This window comes from Amblyomma mixtum, chromosome 2, assembly GCF_055824585.1.
Source record: "Amblyomma mixtum isolate Tamu chromosome 2, ASM5582458v1, whole genome shotgun sequence".
Taxonomy (NCBI): domain Eukaryota; kingdom Metazoa; phylum Arthropoda; class Arachnida; order Ixodida; family Ixodidae; genus Amblyomma; species Amblyomma mixtum.
Window position 1 is genome coordinate 260219563 of NC_143013.1, and position 25861 is coordinate 260245423.

The 25861-nt window shown below is 46.0% G+C and overlaps 1 protein-coding gene across 1 annotated transcript; it reads left to right on the forward strand.

Annotated features, from left to right (window-relative positions):
* Nucleotides 1–1660: 1660 nt before the first annotated feature.
* LOC149363731 (carbonic anhydrase 7-like) lies at nucleotides 1661–25434 on the forward strand. Its single transcript, XM_089569972.1, has 7 exons — nucleotides 1661–1830; nucleotides 4728–4760; nucleotides 14423–14602; nucleotides 15909–16060; nucleotides 17764–17856; nucleotides 19375–19605; nucleotides 25235–25434. The coding sequence occupies exons 1-7, from the start codon at nucleotides 1758–1760 to the stop codon at nucleotides 25361–25363; spliced, it is 891 nt and encodes a 296-aa protein (XP_089426098.1). The 5' UTR covers nucleotides 1661–1757; the 3' UTR covers nucleotides 25364–25434.
* The last annotated feature ends 427 nt before the right edge of the window (nucleotides 25435–25861 follow it).

Below are 25861 nucleotides of genomic sequence, written 5' to 3' on the forward strand. Positions count from 1 at the left end.
CGCATTTTCTCCCTCTTTATGGCTGTCTCTCCTGACAGATCAGGGGCAAGCCAAGTCCGTGTTTCTCTGGCAATACATTTCCACCCTTCCCCCCCGATAAAGCTTCCCTCTCTCTCTGCGCCGACGTATACATCGTTAGCGCCTTGTTTAGGAGACAAGGAGCGCGTGCCTGTTTTCCGTCGGGGCCTTTCTGCGCTGCCGCTTACAGCGCCTTCAATCCCTTGACGCCTCGCGTTTGCGCGCGCCATACGCTGTTCCCGCTTCGGCTCTGCCTGTTCCGCTAGTCTGTCTCCTCCGTCGGCTCCGCTTCAACTTCTCGAACCTGACGTTGAGCCTCTGCATCGGCTTCACCACTGCTGGCGCCTGTTTAATTGGTCTCATTGAAGCCTTTGGATCCTAGTTGGCTGTACAGACTGTGCATCACTGTATTCAATACAGACTAATTAGGACAACGTACGCAGCTATAAAAACGCAATCAGAAGAAAACTAATGCGAAAAGACGAAGTGGTTAACCAATTATTATTCATAATAATAACCATTTCTAATAACGCTTGGCTAATAACACGGCATCCAAATCACTGCCTTATATATAGTATAGCGCCTTTATAAACAGTCTGCACTGGGTAAAACGAAAAATCCCCTAAATCCTTTATAATTCTGCCGCTCTTCGCTTTAACTTGTGCTGGGCATCCCTGAGTCGCCCTACATCGTCCACGTAGCGCCTTGTGTCTTCTACTATAGCATGCGCGCCTTTCTGTGACGCCGCTTCTCACAAAGGACCTTCCACGTTACGCTTTCAGGTGCAGACTCTCATGTCAACCTGCTCCTCCTGTGTTCGAATACGACCTTGTTCTCTTATAATTAATGAATTTTATTTATTTATTTATAAGTATTTATTTATCATTATGGTTCCCTTATATAGTTTCTTTCACCAGAACTGGCACTATCGCTCGGTTCCTGGAGAGTCCGCCCGCACGATTAGTACGATCTCACCCAGACGAAGCTTCATCAAATATGCTGTCTTAGTACCGAAGGAAAGTAGCTTTGTTGCAGGGTACAGACAACTAAGCCATTTTTGTGCCCAAATGAAACGAAGGCACCATGCACCCTAGTGTGTACAGCGCCCCCTGGCATTTATTTTTGTTAGCACCCCAAGATGACGTCACGCCTCAATTTTTCAGACCAATGACCTCCGTGAGGCCTTGGGAGTAGAAGCTTCACATGAGTCGAACTGGCGGTCCCTGTAAATACTGTCGCATCTCTTATCACTCCACAAGGTTCAGACCAGTTTCCGGTGTGCAGGACGCGTAGGCAGGCTAGGGAACTCCTTGCAGCTGCAACAGTGGCTACGATAAGTGAAACGGATGTGGGCCAAAAACTGGCCTGACATGTTCCAGTTTCGAGCACACACATAAAGCAAGCAGCGAAGCAAAATCACGTATTTTCCTGTTACCGATGGTCCCCTGTGTATAGCACCGCTCACGATGCGCCGGAAACAAGACCGCTGAGTCAAGACACGTGCAGCTGCCGTTCACTGTACACCTGCGGATGCGCGGACTGGCGTTGCAGGTTAATTAGGTTTTGGCTTTGTTCTTTGTGTTCACTTCAATCTCGCTCTGCTCAACTCGCGACCGGTACACATCAAAGAGGAGAGGGCGCTCCCGGACTATTTATTACTGTCGCTTCAGCAGACGCCGGTCGGAAGCCTATCTGGTCTGGGGGAGGAGCGTTACCGCAGAACTTCGCAGCCCATCACGATGGGCTGTTTCACTTTAGATGTGAAGAAGAACGCCGCTTGGATTTGCTACTGCTTGTTCCTGCTTGGTGCATGTAAGTGCAGATACGGGGTATACGGGGTTTAATCGACCGAACCCGAACGTGAGCATTTGATTGGTTTCGTTTATTAGGGTTTAAGGTCCCAAAGCGACTCAGGCTTTGAGGGACGCCGTAGTAGAGTGCTCCGGAAATTTCGACCACCTGGGGTTCTTTAACGTTCCCTGACATCGCACAGCACGGGCCTCTAGAATTTCGCCTCCATCCATATTCAGCGGACGCGGCCGTGATCGAACCCGAGTCTCTGGGGCCGGCAGCCGAGCGCCATAACAACTGAGCCACCCCGGTGGGGTGCACGTGGGCATTTGAGGGACGCCTTGCTCGACGGCTCCGGATTAATTTTGACCACCTGCAGTTTTTTAACCCTTTCTGGCACTGGTGAGCCGTTTCTCGTCAGTGAAAGTCTTTTCTTTTGTGCTTAACTTTCCAATGAAGGCATCAAAAATCTAATTAGCCATGTTTGCAACGGAAGAAAAATAAAACCGAGCGATTATTTCTTTCAAACTAGCCCATGCACAAAATTTTGCACAAAATGTCGCAATGGTCGGGATTTCTAGCATCGATACAGCAAAATTAGTCGCATGAGTACCCGAGGGATCGAGAAATCTCCCTCCTTTTTTTTTCTTATTGTGTGCATGACACTAGAAGTGAAAAAAAAAGGATATTATTACAGGCGATATAATATGTCTAAAAGAGCACGGCGAAAGACGTTTACCCATGCTGAGTGCGTTCAGAATAATTATTTGCTGGTTCGGTTGTGAACCAGAAAAAATGGCTGTGGCTTAGCTTGGTTAAGCCCGGTAATTGCGAAAGCTGGTGGTGGTGCTTGTGGTTATACTTGTGGTGATGCATCGGTTATACAATCCAATTCAATCCAATTCAATCCAATTCAATCCAATTCAATCCAATCCAATATGCTAGTGGTAGCTACCGGCGTCGCTACGCGACGAGCTGAAAGTGCAACTAGTATTGCTTTCGCAAATCCAATCCAATCCAATCCAATATGCTAATGTGGTAGCTACCGGCCTCGCTACGCGACGGGCTGAAAGTGCAACTAGTATTGTTTGCGCAATAAAAAGCGCCCCACTAGCGATAATAAGAGATTCGTCTTAGATAGAGAAATCACATAGCTGTAACACAGCCGCCGCGGTGGCTCAGTGGCTATGGTGCTCGGCTGCTGGCCCGAAAGACGCGGGCTCGATCCCGGCCGCGGCGGCTAGAATTTCTTTGGAGGAGAAATTCTTGAGGCCCGTGTACTGTGCGATGTCAGTGCACGTTAAAGAACCCCAGGTGGTCGAAATTTCCGGAGCCCTCCACTACGGCGTCTCTCATAGCCTTAGTCGCTTTGGGACGTTAAACCCCATAAACCAAACCAACCAAGCTGTAACACACTACCAGAGAAAGCTGCGAATTCGCAATACACACGATTGTGCACAGAGCTCCTGAAAGGTTAACGCGCGCAGATATCGCACACCACACAAAGACCTTGCATTTCGTCCTTCATCGAAATGCGTCCGGGATTTGTTTCCCCTACCTTGGTTTTTGCAGCTCAATGCCAAAGCTGAGCCAACATTGTGAGTAGCATGCAAGTGTCCTTGGACCATATTTTGTGACTACTAACTTCGCCATTTATTCTTTCGCTTGCTCCTCACTTTTCAGCACCGGGTTCAATACCAAAGTCCCATAACGACATGGCTTGTTTGCTGTCAGTCATGACATCACAAGTCGTAACTACCAATAGTGTAATAACAAAATAATGAATAGAATGGCTATAGAACACGGCTCCTGAACAGCAAAAGGTGCGCCGAGACAAGCGCTGACGATAACCGCTGCTCTGTCAAAGGGATGGTTTTGATACTAAGCTTCTCTTTAATTTGAACCACTGCAGCATGAAAGCCTCTTTCGAAACTGCACACAAGGACACCTTCACTTCACTTGTAAATCTTTTTCTCTTAAATGGCATTATACTGCTATCTTTAAGTAAAATGTTGAGAGATCTTTCGCTAGGCCACATACTTCTCTGGCCTTACGTGATTCCTTATCTGAACTCTTCGCATAGCTTTATACATTCATAAACTTATTTCATTCTAAAGTTGAGCCTTGTGTCTTTCATCAGTTCTTATCATGCCTCTCTGACTAGTCCATTTGTTTACGTTGCGCGAACATATCTCATCTTCCCTCTTTTTCTTTTCCTTCTCTGGCTCATCTCACGCATACAATACCGTTTTCCTGTTCTCCTGAGTGTTATCTAATCCATCTATTTCAATTCCAATTTCAATCTCAATTTCAAAGGCATTTATTTCTTTCTAACCAAGAAAGAGGAAGCTGAGGCAAAATTCCTGTAGCGCCTGACGAGGCCTCAGCTTCATTGTACAGTTTGTACAAGGAAGTTTGTACATGTTTCAAAGGAAACGAAAATTCAACGTATTATACAGCAAAACAAAGAGTTTGCTTTTCTACTGCCTACTGCGTCCTCTGCCTAGCTGCTGCGTTTTCTGCCTTGCTTTGTTTCTTGCCTCATCCCCCAGTTAATCCACCTGTCTTCTTAAGCTTCTCCTACCTTTAGGCATTCATGTCATTAATACTTTTTTGTCTACACCTTGTGTGAGGTGGCTTGCCCAGTAGCATCTGCCAAAACTCGCCGCCAGGGTTTTTCTTACGATATCAGTTATCGCTGACGTTTCTAGATATCGTTATATCCCGACAGAAGGTGGTATACGCACTTGACGATTTTGTCACAAAAAGCAATACTTTAGACTGAAAGGTAAGCGGCTGTTTAGAGAAATGGAATCTCTGAACCTTCGTTACGCATCAACCGAAGTAACCCTGTTTCGCGTGGCGAGTGCTCCTCGAAATGTCTCACGCTTTTTTTTTTTTGTCTATTTCATTCGTAGGTCGTGGAGCGGACGAATGGAGTTACGGAGACGGTGAGCGAGCCCTGTTAGGCTCTTTGCTTTCGGTAGCCTTAAGCCACGTCTTTTAGGAGAAGTATACTGGGAAGTATGCAGAAGTATACGAGTAAACGTAACGTCACCAATAGAGTACGAAAAAATTGGCTCCTCTGAAGAGAATGAAAATGAAGCAGCATTGTAGGCAGGTGATTAGAGAAGGCGGGAGCGCATGCTATTTTTCGAGAAAAAAGCTATTGGAAGTTAGAAAATTACAGCCGATTTAGCTGACTTGGCAAAATGCGAAGTATGTGCGCAGGTACAGTCGTCCACAGACCTGTCTAGAGCATTCGAACGAGGCCCCACTAAGTGCACTTTCGTGGTCTGAGAGAAGCCTGGAGCTCTAAACCTGACCCTATCATGCATACACATTCCTATGGAACGAAGTTAATTACCTATATCTTTAAAAGCTGTATCGGGTCCACCAGGCAGCGGCGTTTGTAATAAATGGAGAATAGAACTCACGGTTCGAGCGCTCTAGACGATTTTGCCGACGACTGTACGTCGCGTTTCATTTCGATTTCGGCTCGTGGATAGGGTTTCAGCGTCAGGCTCCAGGCCAAGATCGGTGAAGTCGGTCATTGGACGCCTTAAAGGTAGCACACTATAAAACTTGGGGACCACTCAGCGGACCTTGAGAGGGCGCTGTGATAGCGTGGATGTGTTCTGCATCACGTGCGCACGCATGGAAGTTGATGAAGACGACGACATGCAATGTACAGCAAAAAAAAAAAAAGGTCTAAGAAGCCTTGATTCCTAGCTTGACAGTGGTTTTTCTCGAGATTGGCAACTTTAGTGCTGGCACACAAAAACCAATCGCTCGTCGCTAGACAATAGGAATTCAAAATGGTTCGGACGCTGTGTTGTACGAGATGAAGACGGGCAACGAGGAGATTGCGCCTTCCTCCTTACATCACTATCGCCTGAAGGCGAGCGATCAGTTTTCCTGCCAGTGAACTCAGTTTCGAACCGATCTCGCCTTTCTCATGGTTTTCCGCCTGAAAGTGAGCCACGGCTGCGTATGTCGCTGGTTCTTGGCGCCTAAGACCCCGGCGCGAATGTACCATACAAACGCATTTGGCGCATCCTCCAAATGGTCCGCTCTCCTAGTCATGTGGGCCTGGGAGATAGTATTATTAGATCGTAAATAGTTATTGTTCTGTATTATATAGATTAATAACTATTATTATTGCATACTATAGTTATTTTTTATCTGCAAAATCTTTTACATTATTTATAACATAAGTTACTCTTGGTCCTGGTAGTTGCGAAAACTGTTGCTCGAGTTCTGTGTTTACACATTTAGCGCAATATTGGAAAGCATGACATAGCTTACCTGGAGCACTCTGTTTAACGCACTCAGATGAAAACGTATGGACTACAGTATCAATAGGCAGAAAGTGTGGCAGAAATTGTGTAAATGAATTGAAGACTATGCGGATTACCGTAACATTCCGCAGCTATTAGCGCCCCAAAAGAAGTACTACTATAGTGCCATCCCGAAGTGGAATGCCAAAGCAAAGTTAAGAATTGCGTTTAAAACGGGAAGAAAGTAAAAAGAACACAGCATACCCCTTCATATTCGAAATCACTGCGGCGTACACATGCTCATGCAGTAAAGAAGCAAGCTGCTGTCGCGCGCACACATCTATCATTCAGCTCATAAAATAAGGTCGTCGTTTACCGGCAAATAGTAATTGCGGGTGAAGTTTGGCGAAAATTTCCAAAACTGTCCCTCGGCTAGTCTTTCGAAAACTTCCAAAACTCCACGAAGTGTCTCTCGGGCTAGTCTTTTGAAAGGTGGAGAGAAGCCACACGCAAGGTAGAAAGTGTTGAGGTCCCGTGGTTTACTTCACAGCCGTATTGTGGAGTACGTAATCATCATCATCATCATCAGCCTGACTACACCCACTGTAGGGCAAAGGCCTCTCTCCCTTGTCTCTCCAATCAACCCTGTCCTTTGCCAGTTGCGGCCACTGTATCCCCGCAAACTTCTTAATCTCATCCGCCCACCTAACTTTCTGCCGTCCCCTGCTACGTTTTCCTTCTCTTGGAATCCACTCCGTTACCCTTAAGGACCAGCGGTTATCTTGCCTTCGCATTACATGCCCTGCCCAAGCCCATTTCTTCCTCTTGATTTCAACCAAGATATCATTAACCCGCGTTTGCTCCCTCACCCACTCCGCCCTCTTCCGATCTCTTAGCGTTACACCTATCATTTTTCTTTCCATAACTCGCTGCGTTGTTCTTAACTTAAGCTGAACCCTCTTTGTTAGCCTCCACGTTTCTGCCCCGTAGGTGAGTACCGGTAAGATACAGCTGTTGTATACTTTTGTCTTGAGGGATGCTGGTAAACTGCCATTCATGATCTGAGAGAACCTGCCATATGCGCTCCACCCCATTCTTATTCTTCTAGCTATTTCCCTACTACGTAATATGCCCTTATATTTCCCAATCTCTTTAGGGTAAGGCGAACCCTCTGCCACGAGCTCCTTAAGGGGTCTACTATGAGGCTCAAATAAAAAAAAAGTGACGGGGTTTTAACGTAGTTAAACTGAGTAGACGTGAGAAAGCTTGTATTTAGAGTGGTTGGTTCATGGCTTTTTTTTTTCTGGGTCGTCAGCTCGTTTGGCGACGATAGTAGATTCAGGTTAAGCTGTGATCGAGGTTAGGCTGATCTGATCTGTCCGCGGCGCAGATGGGAGTTGACGAAGACGGCCATGTGCAATGCATAGCGCTAGTGTGTGTTGCCGTTTAACACGAGGAATAATCGACTGCGGCGATAGTACAGTGCTCTCGTGTAGTGGCCAGCGAAGCTGATCTGTCTGCGCCGCCACGAGTTCGAAACACAGCCGCTTTATTTCTGCGCCCTCAAGGTCTGGGACGCCACAAGATCTTTGGTTGAGTTAGACCCCGTGAAGTACGCTTTTGGAGTAGAAAGAATGAATGTACGGCCTGTAGACATTTGAGCAAGGCTTCACATAATTTATCACTGTTTTATTCTGAGCTCCGCACTGATTTCCTGCAACCAGATGTTGGGTACAACACTGCGGATATCTTGTTTGCCCCCTGTGCTGTCAGGCCTAATACTTTAGCAGCCGGTTCCCATCAATTTCTATTTTCTGTCTTGGTATTTACTGCCACTTATTTTGAAAGGCACGGATTTTCAATTCTAAATATCTGCATATTATTTTTGAGTACTTCTGTTTTACCCTTATGAGATTGTCATTAGCCCTCTCCCCGCTTGTCTCTGTACAGCCGAAAAAAAAGCCCTATGGCAAATAAATAAAGCGATGGAATAATGAATTCTAAAGCCGGCACGAGGCAGTTATTGTGAGGAACCCCATAGTTTAGTTTCAGCTCTCATATGAATTCGTGATAAGCCGTGACGTTTGGTTGATGCGGAAAAATTCAATTAAAAACAAACACCGCTCAGCAGACCTCGTCTGATCTGTCATATGATGCCTGGCTTGCCTGCCTCCGTCTTTATTTTTGTCGAGTTCAGTTATGAACAACCACCGGAAAGACAGTTCTCTCTCCTCCCGTCATCGTGAGGTTCGCCCTGCAAATTAGATGAGAACAACTACCAGTAATAAAGGCCTGTCTGATCTGTCTTTCTCCATCCGGATCACAACAGCCGCAGATCCATTTTTTTATGTATGTCATTCGTCTTCTAGTTCGTGCTGTTCAACTCAATTACGAGCAGCCATTACAAAGAGTGTCTCGTTATAACTGTCTGTTTTCGCTTAGAACTGAGCTATGAAGGCCACCACAATTGCACATGCACGAATGGTCATGCTGTACCTGTATTTTTCTCGTTCACGTCAGGTTAAGGTATGAACAACCACCACAGCATGCACCGTCTCCCGGGCATGTCATAGCATGGTTTACGTTGTTGCACTAGAAAAAAAAAAATGCGACAAGGCTACGTGCAGGGCTGCTCCGAGATTGAGCCCTGTCTGCTTGCCTCACAAACTCACTTTTGTCACAAGCAAAAAAAGATCTTACTTAAGCACTCGTGTGTTCAGCAATGAACAGTGGCTTCCCCATCCAGACTAAGTTGGCACTTTCATTGTGCGTTGCAACGCAAGGAAGTAAGGAGGCATCGTCACCCAAACTTGCGAACACTGCCTCCCGCGCATTTCAACGATAAGGTATTATCATTTTCAAAGTTTTGATTCAAATTCAAACTCTTTATTTATAATTGGAAACCCAAAAAGATGTGCCCAACCCTGTCTGGAACCGTAGCTATAGCTGGTAATGGGCATAAAAAATTAAATACAGTAATAGGGACACTGAATCAAATACACAATTCCAACTTGAAATAGCGAGGAGAGATATGTGCATGAATACAAATGTAAAAATAAAACCTTATTTGCGTGAGGCGGGCAAGAACGAAGTGTAAATATAGAAGCCTGTAATATAACGTATTCAAGACCAAGGCTAGCATTCAGTGAGCAGGAACTGCAACAAAATAGCAACTGAACAAACTTTGGAAAAATACCCACCGGAAACCTACACTACATCCAAAATTCAAGAGTTTCAGTTGAACGCATTTCAGTTCAGTGCAACTTTCCGTTAAGCGCACATTTCGGGGAAAGCACTGAAATGCAGTTTCCGGTTCGGAATTTATTGTTTCAGAAGACGAGCAATTTTCGTTCCCAAAACGGCACAGTCTGCGAACGTACTCAGTGCCATAAATTTACTAGCGGAACCACGGGTTGTCATATCTGATGTAGGCTGGCATCGCTTCGCAGCTGGCTTGTAGCGCGCGCAATAGTTGTACGTAATGGGTAGCGCACTTGCTATCGCATCCATAACTTTAGTCGCGCTTCGTGGAACGGTGCAATCGCCTCTGTTTTTCCGAGTGACATTATTTTTTTGTGTGTGTGTTTCGAGTTCAAATGCTGTCATGTGGTGGTGGCCAGAGTCGGGCACACAGGAAGTAAGCAGAGGGCTTCAAAAGAAAAGTAAACAGATGAACTAGTCTGAAATTTAAGGTTGATTTCCTTTCAAGGCAAGAAAGAAGGTGGCTGACGAAATTAGAAGGCGCCGACCAAAGGAAAGGATGAGATGACGTTTCGGCTGCCCCACGGGAGCCTTGTGCACAATGAGGCAGAACGTAGCTGCGTTGTCCATTTTATACACGGCGCTAGAGCGAACCCAGGCACCTGGCGTAGATTGGGGGCAAGTTTCCGTCATTCCGATTAAGCGTATGCGCTGTCGTCTGAATAATCAGCGATTCCAGATAGAGGCGTGATATCTTGTCCTTTTCTTTTTCGATCACACGTGCCTCTGCCCAGTCTATGTTGTGTTTGGCGGATACTGAGTGCTCGGCAAGCGCATTTTGATCTGCGCGCCGGTTTTTGGCGTCATTCTTGTGATCACGTAGTCTCCGTTCAAAGTCACCCGACTCGCCAATGTACACAGACGGGCAGTCCGCACATGGGATCGAATAAATAACACCTGGGAACTTTTCCTTCTTCAGTTTATCGTTGACGTGCACAAGCTGACTCCTCAGCTTTCGAGCGGGTACATGCGCGGTCTTTACACCGTATGACCGTAATATGCGCGCCAAAGGTTCTCTGATGCCAGGGACATAGGGAATCACGGCTCGTTTCTGGGTTGCGGGATTTGCCTGCAGCCTGGGACGTTCCAATTGACGCTGTACAGAGCACATGACGTGTACAGGATAGCCACAGGTGGACAAGTCTCGCCGTACAAGTCCATCTTCAGCAATCCGGTCTTCTCCTCTGGAACACACTTCTATCACTCCAAACTATCACTCCAAACACAAATATGCCCATATGGGAGTAAAAAGGGGAGTAAGTCGTCCTCTCGCCCCTCCCCTTTTTTAAAGGAAGGGAGTGTACTAGAGGACAGCTTGCTTCCTCTTTACTCCTTTTACTTTTTAGAGTATAGGGCAAAAATTTGTGTGTGTAGCATCTTGACGAGGTGCTATAGTTCGAAATCTTGGCAGTCATCAACGCGCGTCATTTACACTAGTATGTGTTTTATACACACACGCATGTAAACAAACAAATAATAAAAGCTCTGGCATCAAACATAGCTAAAATTAGAAATGTCTTGAACACTAAACACAACGAAATACTGTTACATTCATAAAATAGGGAACCGCATGCATTTTTAATAATGGTTTGAACTTAACGTTGAACAACGTACACAACCGGAAGAAATTAGCAAGCTATGATAAACAAACAAAAAAACAAAGGGGTTTCAGGAAAAACAGGCATACGGAATGTTTACAAACAGTGTGTTGAATTCAGCGTCAAATGATAATCCTTCATAAATAAGGCCTTTCCCCTCTAATTTGTCTAGTAACCTTGCTAATGTGTACTTGAGTGATCTAAGGCCATAGTTGGTACGTGGGGTAGGTACAGTCTCCGCCAAAAGTATACAGCTCAAGGGGTTTGCTTCTCAGTTGTTTAACGCCGCTCCCTAGCATATGTGGCAGTCCAAACATTAGGAGGATTGAGGACGCAAAGCCATTCCTATTTCGAGAGACTACGGTCGCTGAGGATGCATAACCAGGCACGCTGCAGGCCTCGCAAGTAAATCCCTTGGGCTGTATACTTTTGACGGCGGCTGTACATACAATGTTTCGGGTAAGCACGTGTTGTAAAAGTTCCTACTTTTTATCAAACCAGAGATCTGAAATAAACAGTGTTGGAACTAGAGCCCGCAAACAATGCATCAAATCAGTGGCGTTGATGCTAACAAGTGCGCTTTGAGGTGGTCGAAGGTAGAATGGCTATCGTTCTGGGCCACACTCAATTAAAGCATGACAATGCGCTTTCGAGATAACCATGGTGCATTAAACGCCGTTAACAGCCTGGAACATCGTAGAAAAGGCCACACGCGATCGTGGTTATTCGAGAGTCCTCTGGTTTCTGCTGGGGTGACCGCCAACGTAATCAGGCCAAGGTAATCAGAGAGCTTAGAAAAACAAACAAAACAACTTTTCTTGACAGGAATAAAGGAGGAAGCTAACACATAATTAATGCACCTTTCCCTAAAGTGCTATGTGCCCAATACATGTGTGAAGTATTCAGTGTTGACAAATAATATTTCGTGCTTATTTCACCACACCGCGCTTAATACTTCGGCTCATCAAAGTAATCCTTTTCGCGTTCATTTCAGTTGTCGAACGTTTACTTCAGCGAGCACTCTCCTAAGGCCTCCTTAAGATTACTGAAGTTTCAGTTTAAATTTATTGATATTGATGTAATATAACGCACAAACACTAATGATATCTAACTACATTACAGACCACAACAAACCTGAATACAGTGTCCTCCACGCGCGCATGTCGCCGCCAGAGTCATCGGATTTATGAGAGCTGATTCCGGGAATCTTCACCGTGCTTTGGCACGCACTGGCACGCAGCAATGCCTGACCCGATTGGAGTTGGAGGATGGGGCACAGGTTATGAGGGGGAAAAAATTAGCGGTGATCAAGTGGATTGATGCGGTGAAAATCCGGTTGCATTTTTCGTTCACTCGCCGATCAAACTGCCCTTCTAATTCTATGCTACGTACAGGTTTATGAGATTTAACGTCCCAAAGTGAATCAGGATATGAGAGGCCGTAGCGAAGGGCTCCACATGATTTCGACCACAGGGGGTTCTTTAACGAGCTCTGACATCGTACAGTACACGGGCTTCAAGCATTTCGCCTAAATCGAAATGCGACCTCCGCGGCTAGGATTGAACTGGCGACTTTCGGGTCAGCAGCCGAGTAATGCTATACTGACTCTGACTCTATTTTTATTCCATTCCTATCCGCAATCACTTCTTCTATTAATTTTTTTCCGAGTGAATTTTAGTCATTTTTGTTTTTGCTGAGTCATTCGTAATCCAGCGTCTCCCTCTTCTCCCCTACAAGTGAAGAGGGGGAGGAGGATGGTTGGCAGGTGGCTGATGGAGAGATATCCCCCTAAACCCCACCTTCCATGGTTGAGAGACAGGCGTCACACAGACGTCGCATCAGCCGCCGACGCCGGTCATTCTTTGCAATTTTCATTTTTGCGGAGTCATTCTTAGTACGGCGTCTCCTTCCTCTCTTTTAAAGGGGAGGGGGGATGGTTGACTGATGGCAGTTGGAGATAGGGAAATCCCTCTAAACAACACTTTCCACCTGCCATGGATGGCAGGTGAAGCATTACCAGGAATTCGGTACAGTGCCCAGTCAGTGCCGCTAAACCTATTGGCCTCTCATGTTTTGTTCTGCAGCCACTCGGTCATTCTTTTTTTTTTTCCTTATGTCATGGGTGGCGTCATCGCGCTATTTTTGAACGTTAAAAGCCATGCGCTGCGAGGTGGCGGCCGAGGGAACTATAGCGCTTGCCCCGAATTCCTGGTGAGACACCAGACAGACATGTTGGGAACAGCGCTAATACAGGACGGAGCAAGAACACAACACAGGCGCTGACTAGCAACTAGCGAGTCAGCTGCTAGTCAACTAGCTAGTCAACTAGCTAGTCAACTAGCTCCGTCCTGTGTTAGCGCTGTTCCCAACATGATCGTAAAACAACAAGCACAAGTCTCTACTCTTCTGACCACACAGACACCGATGCCAGACAGATTTCGCCTTCATGAGCCTACATATGCATTTCATTAAAATTGCACGTAGACTGTCTCACTATATGGCCACAGAGCTTAACCTCGTCATGACTCATGAGGAAAAAGCTGAAGGGGTTGAAACGGTGGTGGGAAGAGAGCCAAGTGGCGTTGCTTATAAGCTACGGTGGCTTACTGGCACTGATATGATATTTGCTGGCGTTGATGAGACACTGGAACGAGCACCGTTTTTATTTGAATCAAGAAGCCCACAGTCCGACTGCCGGTTCGGGCTGGGTGCTTCAGTTTCTCTAACTTTTTGCTTCGTGCGATCTCTCATCAGTTCACTAGCCGATACGAAACACGGTCTGGTATCTGACTGCCGTTGAACAAACGGCACAGTTTTCTCCTGAGCACAGTTCCCCGAAACCAGCGTCATCAAATCTCATTCCCTTACCACCTGTTCTGAACAAACTGACTGTTGTATATAAAGCTTGAAGCTGAAAAAAAGAAATCAGCATGGTCGTTTTGGAGAAGGAACAGCATGCGCTGCTAAGAACGCGAAAGCACAATCTTAAGCAGCTGTTGCAAACGCTTGTTTCATGAAACAGACACCGAGGTTGCGAACACTACGCACTGCATGAGTATGTGAACCTACTAATCAGTTCTATCTTACCTATGCTCATTAATTTCCAGTCGGTACTCTGCATTCCACATGCGCACCGCTGCGGTGGCCTAGTGGTCGAGCATCTGCCTCGCACGCGCGAGGTGCGGGGCTCGATCCCCAGTGCCACCGGGTACCCACCGGTGAAACAATGGGTATAAAAGCTTCCCCTGGCCTGGTGCTCAGCTTATTCAGGGTGAAATGCTTGGGAAATGGGTCTTTGACCCCACCTGGAGTAGAGGAAAACACCTTGTGCCATAACGCTCTTTGACCACCGATGCCCTTGCGCCATGAAAATTCGCTATCATCATCATCAGCATTCCACATGCAGCCGTGTGACCCACGGCTGCACGGGCTGACCACCCTTGAATCTGCTTGTAAATGGATACTGCATCGCAGGAGTCGCGCAGTGGCCGTACCTCCAGCTGGACGCGGAGAACCAATGCGGCGGGTACTACCAGTCACCCATCAACATCGTCAACAGCAGGACCATCTACAACTCGAACATAGGCCCGCTCAGTTACCGCGGCTACCTGGAGCCACTGCAGAATGTCTCCGTCGTCAACGATGGGCACACAGGTGAGTGAAGCAAGGTGCATTGCGCACCCTTTTATGAGAGGTCTACCGACGAGCTTTCGATTATCGTTTGTGGAGTGCGAGCACTGATGAAAAAATTTAAAAAGAGAGGAGGCCAAGGTGCTCGTCAGGAGAAGATCAGTTGAGGAGGGAGAAAGAGGTTTAGGTTTGCATTTCTGGTGTCCTTTGTAAGGAGAAGTGCATAGTCCAACGTCCGTGTGTTCACCAAGCGACAGGGTAATGGTAGTGCAAAAAATGGGCCGAACACGGTTCGAGAAGAACGCTGGCTACGTCAAGAGGAGGTGATTGGGTGCCAAGTACGTACAGCTACCGTCACAAGTATACAGCCCAAGCGAATTGATTCTACGGAGTTTAGCGGGTCTCCCTACCTAGCATATTTAGCAGTACAAAGTTTGGCAGGATTGAGGACGCGATACCATTCCTCTTTCGAGAGGCTACAGTCGCTGAGGATGCGTAACGAGGCATGCAGCAGGCTTCACAAGCAAACCCCTTGGGCCGTATACTTTTGACGGGGGGTGTAGGTTCATAGGAAAATTCCGGTCAGCCGCCGTTCAGATTGATTAGAAGTGAAGTATTTGATATCATAGGAATTTAAGGTTGTTTGCGTATCGCTTAGCTAATTTCAAATAGGCGTTGGAGTTCTCCGCAGATGGAGTCCTTGAGGAAAACGGCTGGCGTTTTTTTTTAATGTGTTTCTGGATCCAGTTTTCTGAACTGAACTTTTAAGGCCGCCGCGGTAGCTAGTGGCTATGACGCCATTTCGATGGAGGCGAAATGCTAGAGGCCCGTGTACTTTACTGCGATGTCAGTGCACGTTAAAGAACCCCAGGTGGTCAAAATTTGCGGAGCCCTTCACTGTGGCGTCCGTTATACCCTGAGTCTCTTTGGGGCATTAAACCCCAGAAACCATAAACCAAACCAGACTGGAATTTTTGCGGGGCCTGCGTTTCGCGTAGGCTATGCAATGCACTTGACTAGCTTTCCAAAACTACAAGTTTGCAAAAGCCTTTAATAGAAAAAATAATGAAAAGTGGCTAGCTCCGGCACAGCTAGTGGAGTTGTCATGAACACAAGGATGCGATGATATGATCTGAGTGACCGCATAATAAACACACACGCGTAGTGAGTTTGCCAAGGTTCAATTTTCTAACGGACACCTCAGCGCTTTAGTCACATTCTGTATTCTCTCGCGGTGCGCTTTGCATGCTTTGAAACGAAATCTGACATGAGCACGATGTGGACGAGTGCGGTGTCTCACCCGAATGTTGTCACTGCCCTCGCGAGACAGTCAGGGTGACCCCGGGGGACTCTCGAAATGTGCTGTTCACGGGGCCATACTTCGGAGGCTACTACAGATTCCGCCAGTTCCATTTCCACTGGGGAAACACTTCCGCAATCGGTTCTGAACACTTAATCGACGGCCGACCGTTTCCCTTGGAGGTAAGTTCCGCCAGGGAGTACGGCACCCTCTGCAAGCTTAACTTGCATGTGCTTTTGTTAGCAGCTCATTGTTGGAGATGCTTCGCAAATCTGCAACTAAGATGACGCGCTCTTCTTTGTTCGAATCCTGGTGGTCGCATTAGGTAGCACGACACTTGTCGCATGTCAAGTTCAGCACCTTTTTAAGAGGGTCGTTGATACCACTTTCGGCTTCTCGCTGTCTACGTAAGATTTGGGCTGAACTCCTCGTGTGAGCTCTGTGGCTAGCTATATATTGTGAGGGCTTGTAACTATACGAACATAAAACTGTCCGTAGACAGCGACTGACAAGACTAGCTTACACTTTAGCAAACAATCATTTCCAGCCTTTCAGATAGCTGCGAAGCGTGCACGAGAATTCAGTTCAATGTTTGCTCGGAAAGCACCACACCGATGTCGGTGTCCCGCCCGCCTGCATACCTGGCGGCACCAATCTACCGATTTCCTAAGTGCGTCGCATTTATAGGGCCAACACGCAGCACTTTCCTGATGAATGTCTGATGTCCGGTGCCTTGACAGAGAGTTGCACAAATAAGAGGGTGGGGACAGTTCTGTCGAAAGGTATTACGTGGTAGCAGCCTCACCTCACCGCACCGTAAGGAAAGATGCGAAGAAAGTCAAAACATGCGGGAGAAAGGCGCCCTGCAGTCGGAGACTCCGCAGTGACTCAAGCGTGAGTGAGGGGATCCAGTGCACTTGGGCCCGGGGCCGTGATATTTAGAAACAAGCATTGAAGAGACATTGAGTACGAACAGGGAGTCGAACCGCAGAGCTTCTAGCAAAGAGCTGTTACTTTTCGACAGGATCCTTCGTTCAAAAGATCCTTCAAAGATCGTTCGAAAGACTCCGGGTTGACGCCATTTCACTCCACGGTGTCTTGCGTCGCTCATGCCCGGCAGTTATACGCAGACTCCATTCCCTCAACCGCTGCGTCTGTAGACGAGACAAAGTGGACAAAATGTGTTTTCAATCAATCAATCAATCAATCAATCAATCAATCAATCAATCAATCAATCAATCAATCGATCGATCGATCGATCGATCGATCGATCGATCGATCGATCGATCGCAAGACACCGTGGAGTGAAATGGCGTCCCCCCGGTGTCTTTTCAACGATCTTTGAAGGTTCTTTTGAACGAAGGATTCTGTCCAAAAGTAACGGCTCTTTGCTAGTAGCTCTGCGGCTCGGTCCACGGTTCGTGCTCAATTTTTCTTAAATGCTCATTCTGGATATCCCGGCTTCGAGCCCAAGTGTACTGGACTCTCTCACTCACGCTTGAGTAAGCGCGGAGTCATCGACTATGGAGCGCCTTTCTCTCGTCAGGAGTGCAGCACATCTCTTACTTTGCCTAATGGCTGTCGTACAGTATACTTTACAGGTGTCCTGATCGGGTTTGCAGGTCGCCTTATAAATTTTAGCATTTAGAACGCCGTTAGTATATTCCAAAGAGATATCCAGGGTACTATGATTTCCTAATGAATGGAGCAGATCGTCTCGCAATATTACTACGAGCCATTGTAAATATTTTGAAACCGAAAAAACGGCAGATTTATGCGTTTCGTTCATGTTGATATTATTTTAATTGGAGGGGAAATCAAATAGCTTCCATTCAGGTCTCGTAGATACCAACACACAATTCAGCTGTCTTGCTTGCGATTCCAGGCCCACTTGGTTCACATGAATACGAGGTACGCCACAGAAGAAGAGGCTATCAAGTACCCCGATGGATTGGCTGTCATAGCCGTACTCTATCAGGTAAGGCCTTGGGCTCGAGGGTATGGCCAGGGAGGGGAAAGGCTTAAAGCATTCCTCCTCTCGCTGATCAACAGTTCCTATGTGTGAGCGGCCGGCTCTGCTCATGTTAGAAAGGAGGAGAAAATTAAGTATAATAGCACTTTAGGCACATATTAAGCACACCTTTTTTTATCGGTGGAGGCACCAATTGGTACCACATGAGTATTCGGCAGAGACATGCTTGTACGGTATCAACTGAGGCCCTCATGAAAGGCATCCTTGTTGCCTCGACTACGTCATTTTGAAGGTCCACGACGGTCGGCACGGTTACATGTACAGGGTGTTTCTGAGAAAAAAATAGGCAATTTTCAAAAAATTGGCTTTTTCAGACAAAAATGTGGCTTTTGCCCTGTAGAATTACCAGTGTTAGCAGACACGAGAAATTCAGTGAATCATCATAACTAGTTAGCGGGCTAACTAGTTTCTGATAACTTTTAAACTATTTAAGTTAGGCGCCTAGTTACAATTAGATGTCTGTAGCTACCCGCTAGTAATAACCATGTGAGTTTTTGGAATTTCGAAAACGCGATTACAGTTGGTGTTGTGGCTCAGTAAATTTTCAAAATTTCTCGCGCAGTTCGAAAATCGCCATCCTGTGGTGAGTGCCGAGAAAATCCTATGAAGTCGCATCACTTCGTGACACATGTACCGCGTTGCTTTTCCTGCCCTAGTATGGATAACAAATAGGGCTATCACCAACAGCCAGCCACAAATATCTAATTGAAACCAAGTTCCCAACTCTAATAGTTAAAACTTGGCTATTAGAATCTAGTTAACCAATCTACTAGTTGTAAAGATTGACTGGTTTTCTGCTGTACGACAAGTAATACTATGCCGCAGAAACCATACGTTTACCTCAAAAAGCCTATCTGAAAAAATTATTCAAAGTCAACCCGGAAACACCCCGCATAGCGAAACACCTCGCGAAACACCCCGATTCACCCACGAAAGTGTCTGGAAATGGCCATGACATTGCATGCATAAATACTGATTTCCACGAAGTCAGACCATACTTAACAATTCTGGACAAAACCATTTTTGAGCTCGAAAACCGCTCATGAACGCAATTTTCCTATAATGCAAGATCTCACTGTAACAATAAATATATCCGCAGATCACCTGACGGCACTCTGTTCCCCATCGGTTTTCTACGGCAGTGTTAACTGCTCGATGCGATTGATGGAAGCAATTTAAAAGAAAGATTTTGCTACACATCAGGAGAATGGACCATTGCCGTCAACATTTTCATGGGAGTATCTTACAATTTCCCAGTTTTCAAAATTTTTTGTCCGAGATTGTTGGACATTAAATTCTGCTTGTTGACGTCTAGATTCCAAATATATGTGCAACATCTAGACTGGTCCAGGTTCTGGTAACGAAAGATCTCCAACACAGTGACAATAACGGTATACCTTAGCGTTAACAGAAGTTTCATCACTACAGTAGCATAATTATAAAAAACGCTGCCTTGAACCGCAGGTTAGCCCAACTGACAACCCTGCGCTGGGCGGCATCGTGGATGCCCTGCGCAAGATGCGCCTGGAGCAGAGCACACGTGTGCAGCTCGAGAGTACGGTGGCACTGAGAGAGCTGCTCCCACAGAACGCGTACAACTTCTATGGCTACGACGGCTCCCTGACGACCCCGCCCTGCTCCGAGGCGGTCATCTGGACGGTGTTCGCTGAGTCGAGCAAAGTCAGCGAACAACAGGCGAGTGCAGTGCCACGCTTTAGGGTCGCATTTCTGTCAAATGAAAACAAGAAATAAAACAAGAGTGTGCGACATAAGCGGACGCAGATTGTGCGAGAACGCTTGAAGAAGAACGCTTTTGAAACTTTACATAAAAAATTTTTAATAAAAGGATGCTTAAGCTACGCCTTAAAAGCAGACGCAATAGCACCTTCTGCTTTTTTCTTTTTATTCTTTTTTCTTCTCATTTCTCACTGATTACCAATCGACAATCACATTACCGATCACGGTCATCGATTACAATCTCAATTAGTAGTAGTAGTAGCAGTAGCAGTAGTAGTAGCAGTAGCAGTAGCAGTAGCAGTAGTAGCAGTAGTAGCAGTAGCAGTAGTAGTAGCGGTAGCAGTAGTAGCAGTAGCAGTAGTAGCAGTAGCAGTACTAGCAGTAGTAGTAGTAGTAGTAGTAGTAGTAGTAGTAGTAGTAGTAGTAGTAGTAGTAGTAGTAGTAGTAGTAGCAGCAGCAGCAGCAGCAGCAGCAGTAGTAGTAGTAGTAGTATTAGTAGTAGTAGTAGTAGTAGTAGTAGTAGTAGTAGTAGTAGTAGTAGTAGTAGTAGTAGTAGTAGTAGTAGTAGTAGCAGCAGTAGTGGTGGTGGTGGTGGTGATAGTGGTGGTAGTCTTTATTTATGACAAAAATTTACAAAATTTGTGCTTGGTGAGTAGGCTAAAGCCGGTTTCCCACCTGACGAAGCAATGTTAGCTACTTACAAAACTTTTATTGAGTGCACTTGTAATTCAATACATGCGAGTAATAAGAGTGAAGTTGTAGGCACAATGCATTACTGAATTACCGATTACCAGTCACCAATCACAATTATCGATTACCTATTACCAGCCACTATCTAGGTTGCACGGCATGACATTCGCCACTACATACTCATACACACCATTTGTTTCAGTACAATGAGGCACCGTAACACCGTCTTTCGAATCCGCGAAATTTCTAACGCCTAATTATCCTATTTAGGCTTGGTTTTACTGATTTATTTACTACAACATCAGTATATGTATTTCAAACGCACGTTGCTAAGTCATACACGCCACAACGCGTGCATGGAACAACGACCATTCGTGGCCTATGCGTTGTGTGCCCGCCTCTGCGACATTCCTTTGAAATCTAGAAGAGTGCGGTGAGGGGCTAGTTGGTACGACATTATGAGAACAAAAGTAACTGCGCAAAAGGACGGGACAAGAGAAAGAGAACCACACGGGACAAACGCAGACTAACAACTGATTTATTCCACCAACTCCTCTTTCCTTCAGCAGCAAAGCGCATGCGCACCAACCACAAAAACAAAAAACAGAAGCGACACTCATCTCGTGGAATCAAGGAACTCGAACTCCTTGCGGTACAGGTGTACTGAAGCATCGCTAATACACTTATCAGGCCCTAACCTCACGATTTCCAAGGCCTCGATAATTTCTCGTTCTTTTTTATCCCTCGAGCGTCCGATAATCTTAGTCCTATCGAAAAGCGGATTACAATCTCTGTCATCATGCTTGCAAGTGTGACAATGCTTAGGCAGATGCTGCCCCCTTGAATCATCTAAGGAATTTGCGTGCTCTAATAATCTAATGTTGACGCAGCGGCCAGTTTGCCCTATGTAGAACCTACCACAACTCAGGGGAATCTGATAAATTACATTGCATGTACACTGTACGAACTTATTCCTGTGGTTAATGCCACACTCAACCTTCTTTTGCTTATCTTTTCTCGCCAAATTGCACAAACGCGACAACTTGCAAGGTGCAGAAAAAATGACGTCAACGCCGAATTTTCCGGCGACCCACTTCAGGCCGTGCGAGACCCTGTGAACATAGGGCGTAACTTCATACTTCTGCCTCTCCTGTGCATCCGCCCCCGGAGGTTTTGAGTTTGGGCGGAAGGACTTCAAGAGGGACTCAGCGACAGCCTGAAGAAGGGCCAGCGGAAAACCAGCAGACCTAAGGCGATCAACCTGAGCCTCAAAGCTAACCTGAACTTTATGTGGACAGGACTTGGCTAATGAAGCCCTGAGGCAAGTTGATACAATACCCCTCTTGACCAGCTTCGAATGGCACGAGTTAAAGGGTAGGAGTGCCTTTTTCGACCTAGGCATGTACGCCCAGCAGAGGTGGTCAGGATCGTTAAAAAATAATTTTAAATCTAAGAATTGCAAACAAGAGTTTTCAGGAAGTTCAATGGTAAAATTAAAACGCGGAAAGGCTGACTTAAAAGATGCTAAAACCTCCATTGCCACCTGGGCCAAGTCGTCGTTGTGGTCAATATTTAAAAGGATTAAAAAGTCGTCCACGTATCGGAACACTCGAACGATACGGTCGTCAGATAGTACCCGCGATAGCGAGCGGTCAATTTCAGCTAAAAGGATTTCCGATAAAACTGGGGCTACACATGACCCGATGCAAATTCCGCGTTTCTGCACGTAAAATTTTTCCTGAAAACTCACAATCGTTGAAGTAAGATAAACCTTAAGCAAGCCCCAGTTTTATCGGAAATCCTTTTAGCTGAAATTGACCGCTCGCTATCGCGGGTACTATCTGACGACCGTATCGTTCGAGTGTTCCGATACGTGGACGACTTTTTAATCCTTTTAAATATTGACCACAACGACGACTTGGCCCAGGTGGCAATGGAGGTTTTAGCATCTTTTAAGTCAGCCTTTCCGCGTTTTAATTTTACCATTGAACTTCCTGAAAACTCTTGTTTGCAATTCTTAGATTTAAAATTATTTTTTAACGATCCTGACCACCTCTGCTGGGCGTACATGCCTAGGTCGAAAAAGGCACTCCTACCCTTTAACTCGTGCCATTCGAAGCTGGTCAAGAGGGGTATTGTATCAACTTGCCTCAGGGCTTCATTAGCCAAGTCCTGTCCACATAAAGTTCAGGTTAGCTTTGAGGCTCAGGTTGATCGCCTTAGGTCTGCTGGTTTTCCGCTGGCCCTTCTTCAGGCTGTCGCTGAGTCCCTCTTGAAGTCCTTCCGCCCAAACTCAAAACCTCCGGGGGCGGATGCACAGGAGAGGCGGAAGTATGAAGTTACGCCCTATGTTCACAGGGTCTCGCACGGCCTGAAGTGGGTCGCCGGAAAATTCGGCGTTGACGTCATTTTTTCTGCACCTTGCAAGTTGTCGCGTTTGTGCAATTTGGCGAGAAAAGATAAGCAAAAGAAGGTTGAGTGTGGCATTAACCACAGGAATAAGTTCGTACAGTGTACATGCAATGTAATTTATCAGATTCCCCTGAGTTGTGGTAGGTTCTACATAGGGCAAACTGGCCGCTGCGTCAACATTAGATTATTAGAGCACGCAAATTCCTTAGATGATTCAAGGGGGCAGCATCTGCCTAAGCATTGTCACACTTGCAAGCATGATGACAGAGATTGTAATCCGCTTTTCGATAGGACTAAGATTATCGGACGCTCGAGGGATAAAAAAGAACGAGAAATTATCGAGGCCTTGGAAATCGTGAGGTTAGGGCCTGATAAGTGTATTAGCGATGCTTCAGTACACCTGTACCGCAAGGAGTTCGAGTTCCTTGATTCCACGAGATGAGTGTCGCTTCTGTTTTTTGTTTTTGTGGTTGGTGCGCATGCGCTTTGCTGCTGAAGGAAAGAGGAGTTGGTGGAATAAATCAGTTGTTAGTCTGCGTTTGTCCCGTGTGGTTCTCTTTCTCTTGTCCCGTCCTTTTGCGCAGTTACTTTTGTTCTCATAATTCCTTTGAAGCCGGAAGGTTGTGCTATAAAGGGTATTTATGAGAAAACTCATAGATGATTACTTCCGGGATTGAAATCTTACGCACGTTCGGGACAACCTATAATATAATGGGCAGAAACATCTACTTCAATGACCTCATGACTTTGACACAGTCTGAACATAGAACTCGGCATTAGAATATGCCTGCTTTATTTGGAGTTCGCGTCAACTAAACGTTATTAACAAACTCGAGGGTTTAGAAAAATAGAGCCTGCAGATTTACCTCTAGAAACTACTCTAGATACTGTCACGTACTGGTGACTGCAGTCCGGTGACCAGAAAAACAGCGAGAATGGCTCCTAAACCAAACTCTTCATTTGGGCTGACTTGCGCCCGCAAAGAACTGAATCACTCGGCGGCGGCGTAGCAACAAGCGTGCTCGGCGGTCGTCGAACAGAATGCCTGCCGCTCTCGGCCGTGCTATTTTTAAAGCTGATAGCGAACTTTCAAGATAAATCTTGGAAAGTTACTAGAACACTCTGGAACAACGTAGAGTCAGCTCCGCCTGGATGCGACCGATCGAGATAAATCTAGGCGCGTCTTGCATCACAAAGCGATAAAGCGGCGTGCCGGCAGCTTTGAAGAATGAACAAACGAACACTACAAACATTCGCGGCAATATTTAAGCGCCACAGCTATCAAAAGTGTACATATGAACAAACTCGAACAGCCAATGTTTCTTTCATTTCCGTCATTTTTAGAAACTTTATCGCAATCGTTTCTGTGTCGCCGCATCCTATATCAAGCAACATCATTGTATGTTTCTTTCGTTCGAGCATTCATACACACTGCAACCGACGTTCGTTCGCACTAACTTTTACGTCGCTCGAAACTTATTTCAGCGGTGTTATTCTTTTAAAATAAACTATCTGATGACGTCAGTTTTGCCCAAAACTATGTCGCATTTGTTAAGCAGCTAAAGCCTTTCCTAAACGCTGAAGTCTAACTAATTAAGTTCATATCTTTTTGACACATCATGTTTGCATACGTCTTGTTATATTATTGCTAAAATGTGCAACAAGTTTTACTTCCATCTTTGGCAGTGCAGCTGAGAAGCGTTAGACCATCCGACCCCACATGCAAGGTCCGAATGGGCCCTTAGGCTATGTGTATAAGTAAATTTTTTGCAATCCCTCTGTAACTATGATGTGCCTCCCTCCTCGCGATGATTTTGCTCAAAATGTGTTTTTTGCTGCCTCAAGAGCGCCACTTCGACGGGCTAAAGACTGATTTAGGTGAGGGTGCGAGCACCACGCACCATCGCCTTTTCGCTATTTGTCTTAGCAAAGTGCGGCTTAAGAAAGTTGAATGATAGCATAGTCCAATTTATTTATTTATTGTAAGGCCAAACACATGCTCCACCGGCACACGCTATAAATAATGATAGCCGAATAAAGCAATAATAAGATGATAAACTGGGAAATAGTGAACAAGTGTTAGAGGGAAATTGAGTGCGAAGGTAACGAGGATGACATCGAAGAAACAGAGGCCACGGGACAAGCGTTCATGATGACGGACCCACTAGTCCACGCGAAGGTATTAAGTATTAGAGGTCTAAGGAGCCTGCAAATAAATGTGGTAAAGTCATGATAAAATATATCTATGCAAGATGTAGTCGAAGAGCTGTAAAAATACGCCAATGGCAAAATTCAGCCCAGGTTGCACGGTGAGAAGTCAAACACAAGGCTTTGTCGTGGAGCCCGTCCAGGCACTTGGAGCTTAACCATTTATGCTAATAGGTGCGTACAGTAAAGCTAGATAGACATAATCTGCTCGTAAACAGTGGTACATAACGTTACGCGACCGAATTATAAACTGATCTGTTTCTTCTTTTTTTTTCAGCTTCAAGCATTCCGAGACCTTCAAAGAAACTTCGAAGGCGGCACGGAACCACTAGTCAACAACTTCCGGCCTGTCAAGCCTCTGAACGGACGTAACTTGTACAGAAACTTCCCTCTCACGTTCGGATGAAACCGGGGATCGAATGCGCCCAACAAGCCGCGAAGTACTTTAATTTGTAAAATAAACGACGGTAAAGCTAAGGTGGAGAGGCTTCGAGTCGGCCAAGTAGACTGGAACGCCTTCCACACGTATCTACACCAAAAAGTTGAAGAATGCGACGAAGCATGCAGGCCGGCTGGCCAGTCACCATAATACCACTCCTATACCTGCAGGATCAGTGCAGGTGGGGCGCTGGCACGCGCAGATTAGTATGAAGGGGCTAGGATAATTGGAACGAATTATGCATTTTAGGTCTATGCGCCAAACGTCTGGCTCGCATATCGTTGTGGGACGTTTATGTTTAGGGGCATATAGACCCGAATCAACGGGCATATTTGATAATTAATGACCTGAAAGCAAGTTGTCTTCGTAGGAGTGTTGGTTACAGGAGCCTTAGCTTGGGCCAGTGATTAACTTAGGTTGCGCTATATCTTGATGAGATGCTCCATAGTGCCCTCAACAAGTGGT

What these genes read in the sequence shown, in the direction of transcription:
- LOC149363731 (XM_089569972.1), top strand. Translation starts at nt 1,758, where the DNA reads ATGGGCTGTTTCACTTTAGATGTGAAGAAGAACGCCGCTTGGATTTGC. An exon ending in CTTGTTCCTGCTTGGTGCAT is followed by an intron (nt 1,831 to 4,727) that starts GTAAGTGCAGAT and finishes TTTCATTCGTAG; the next exon opens with GTCGTGGAGCGGACGAATGG. An exon ending in GCAAAGTCAGCGAACAACAG is followed by an intron (nt 19,606 to 25,234) that starts GCGAGTGCAGTG and finishes TTTTTTTTTCAG; the next exon opens with CTTCAAGCATTCCGAGACCT.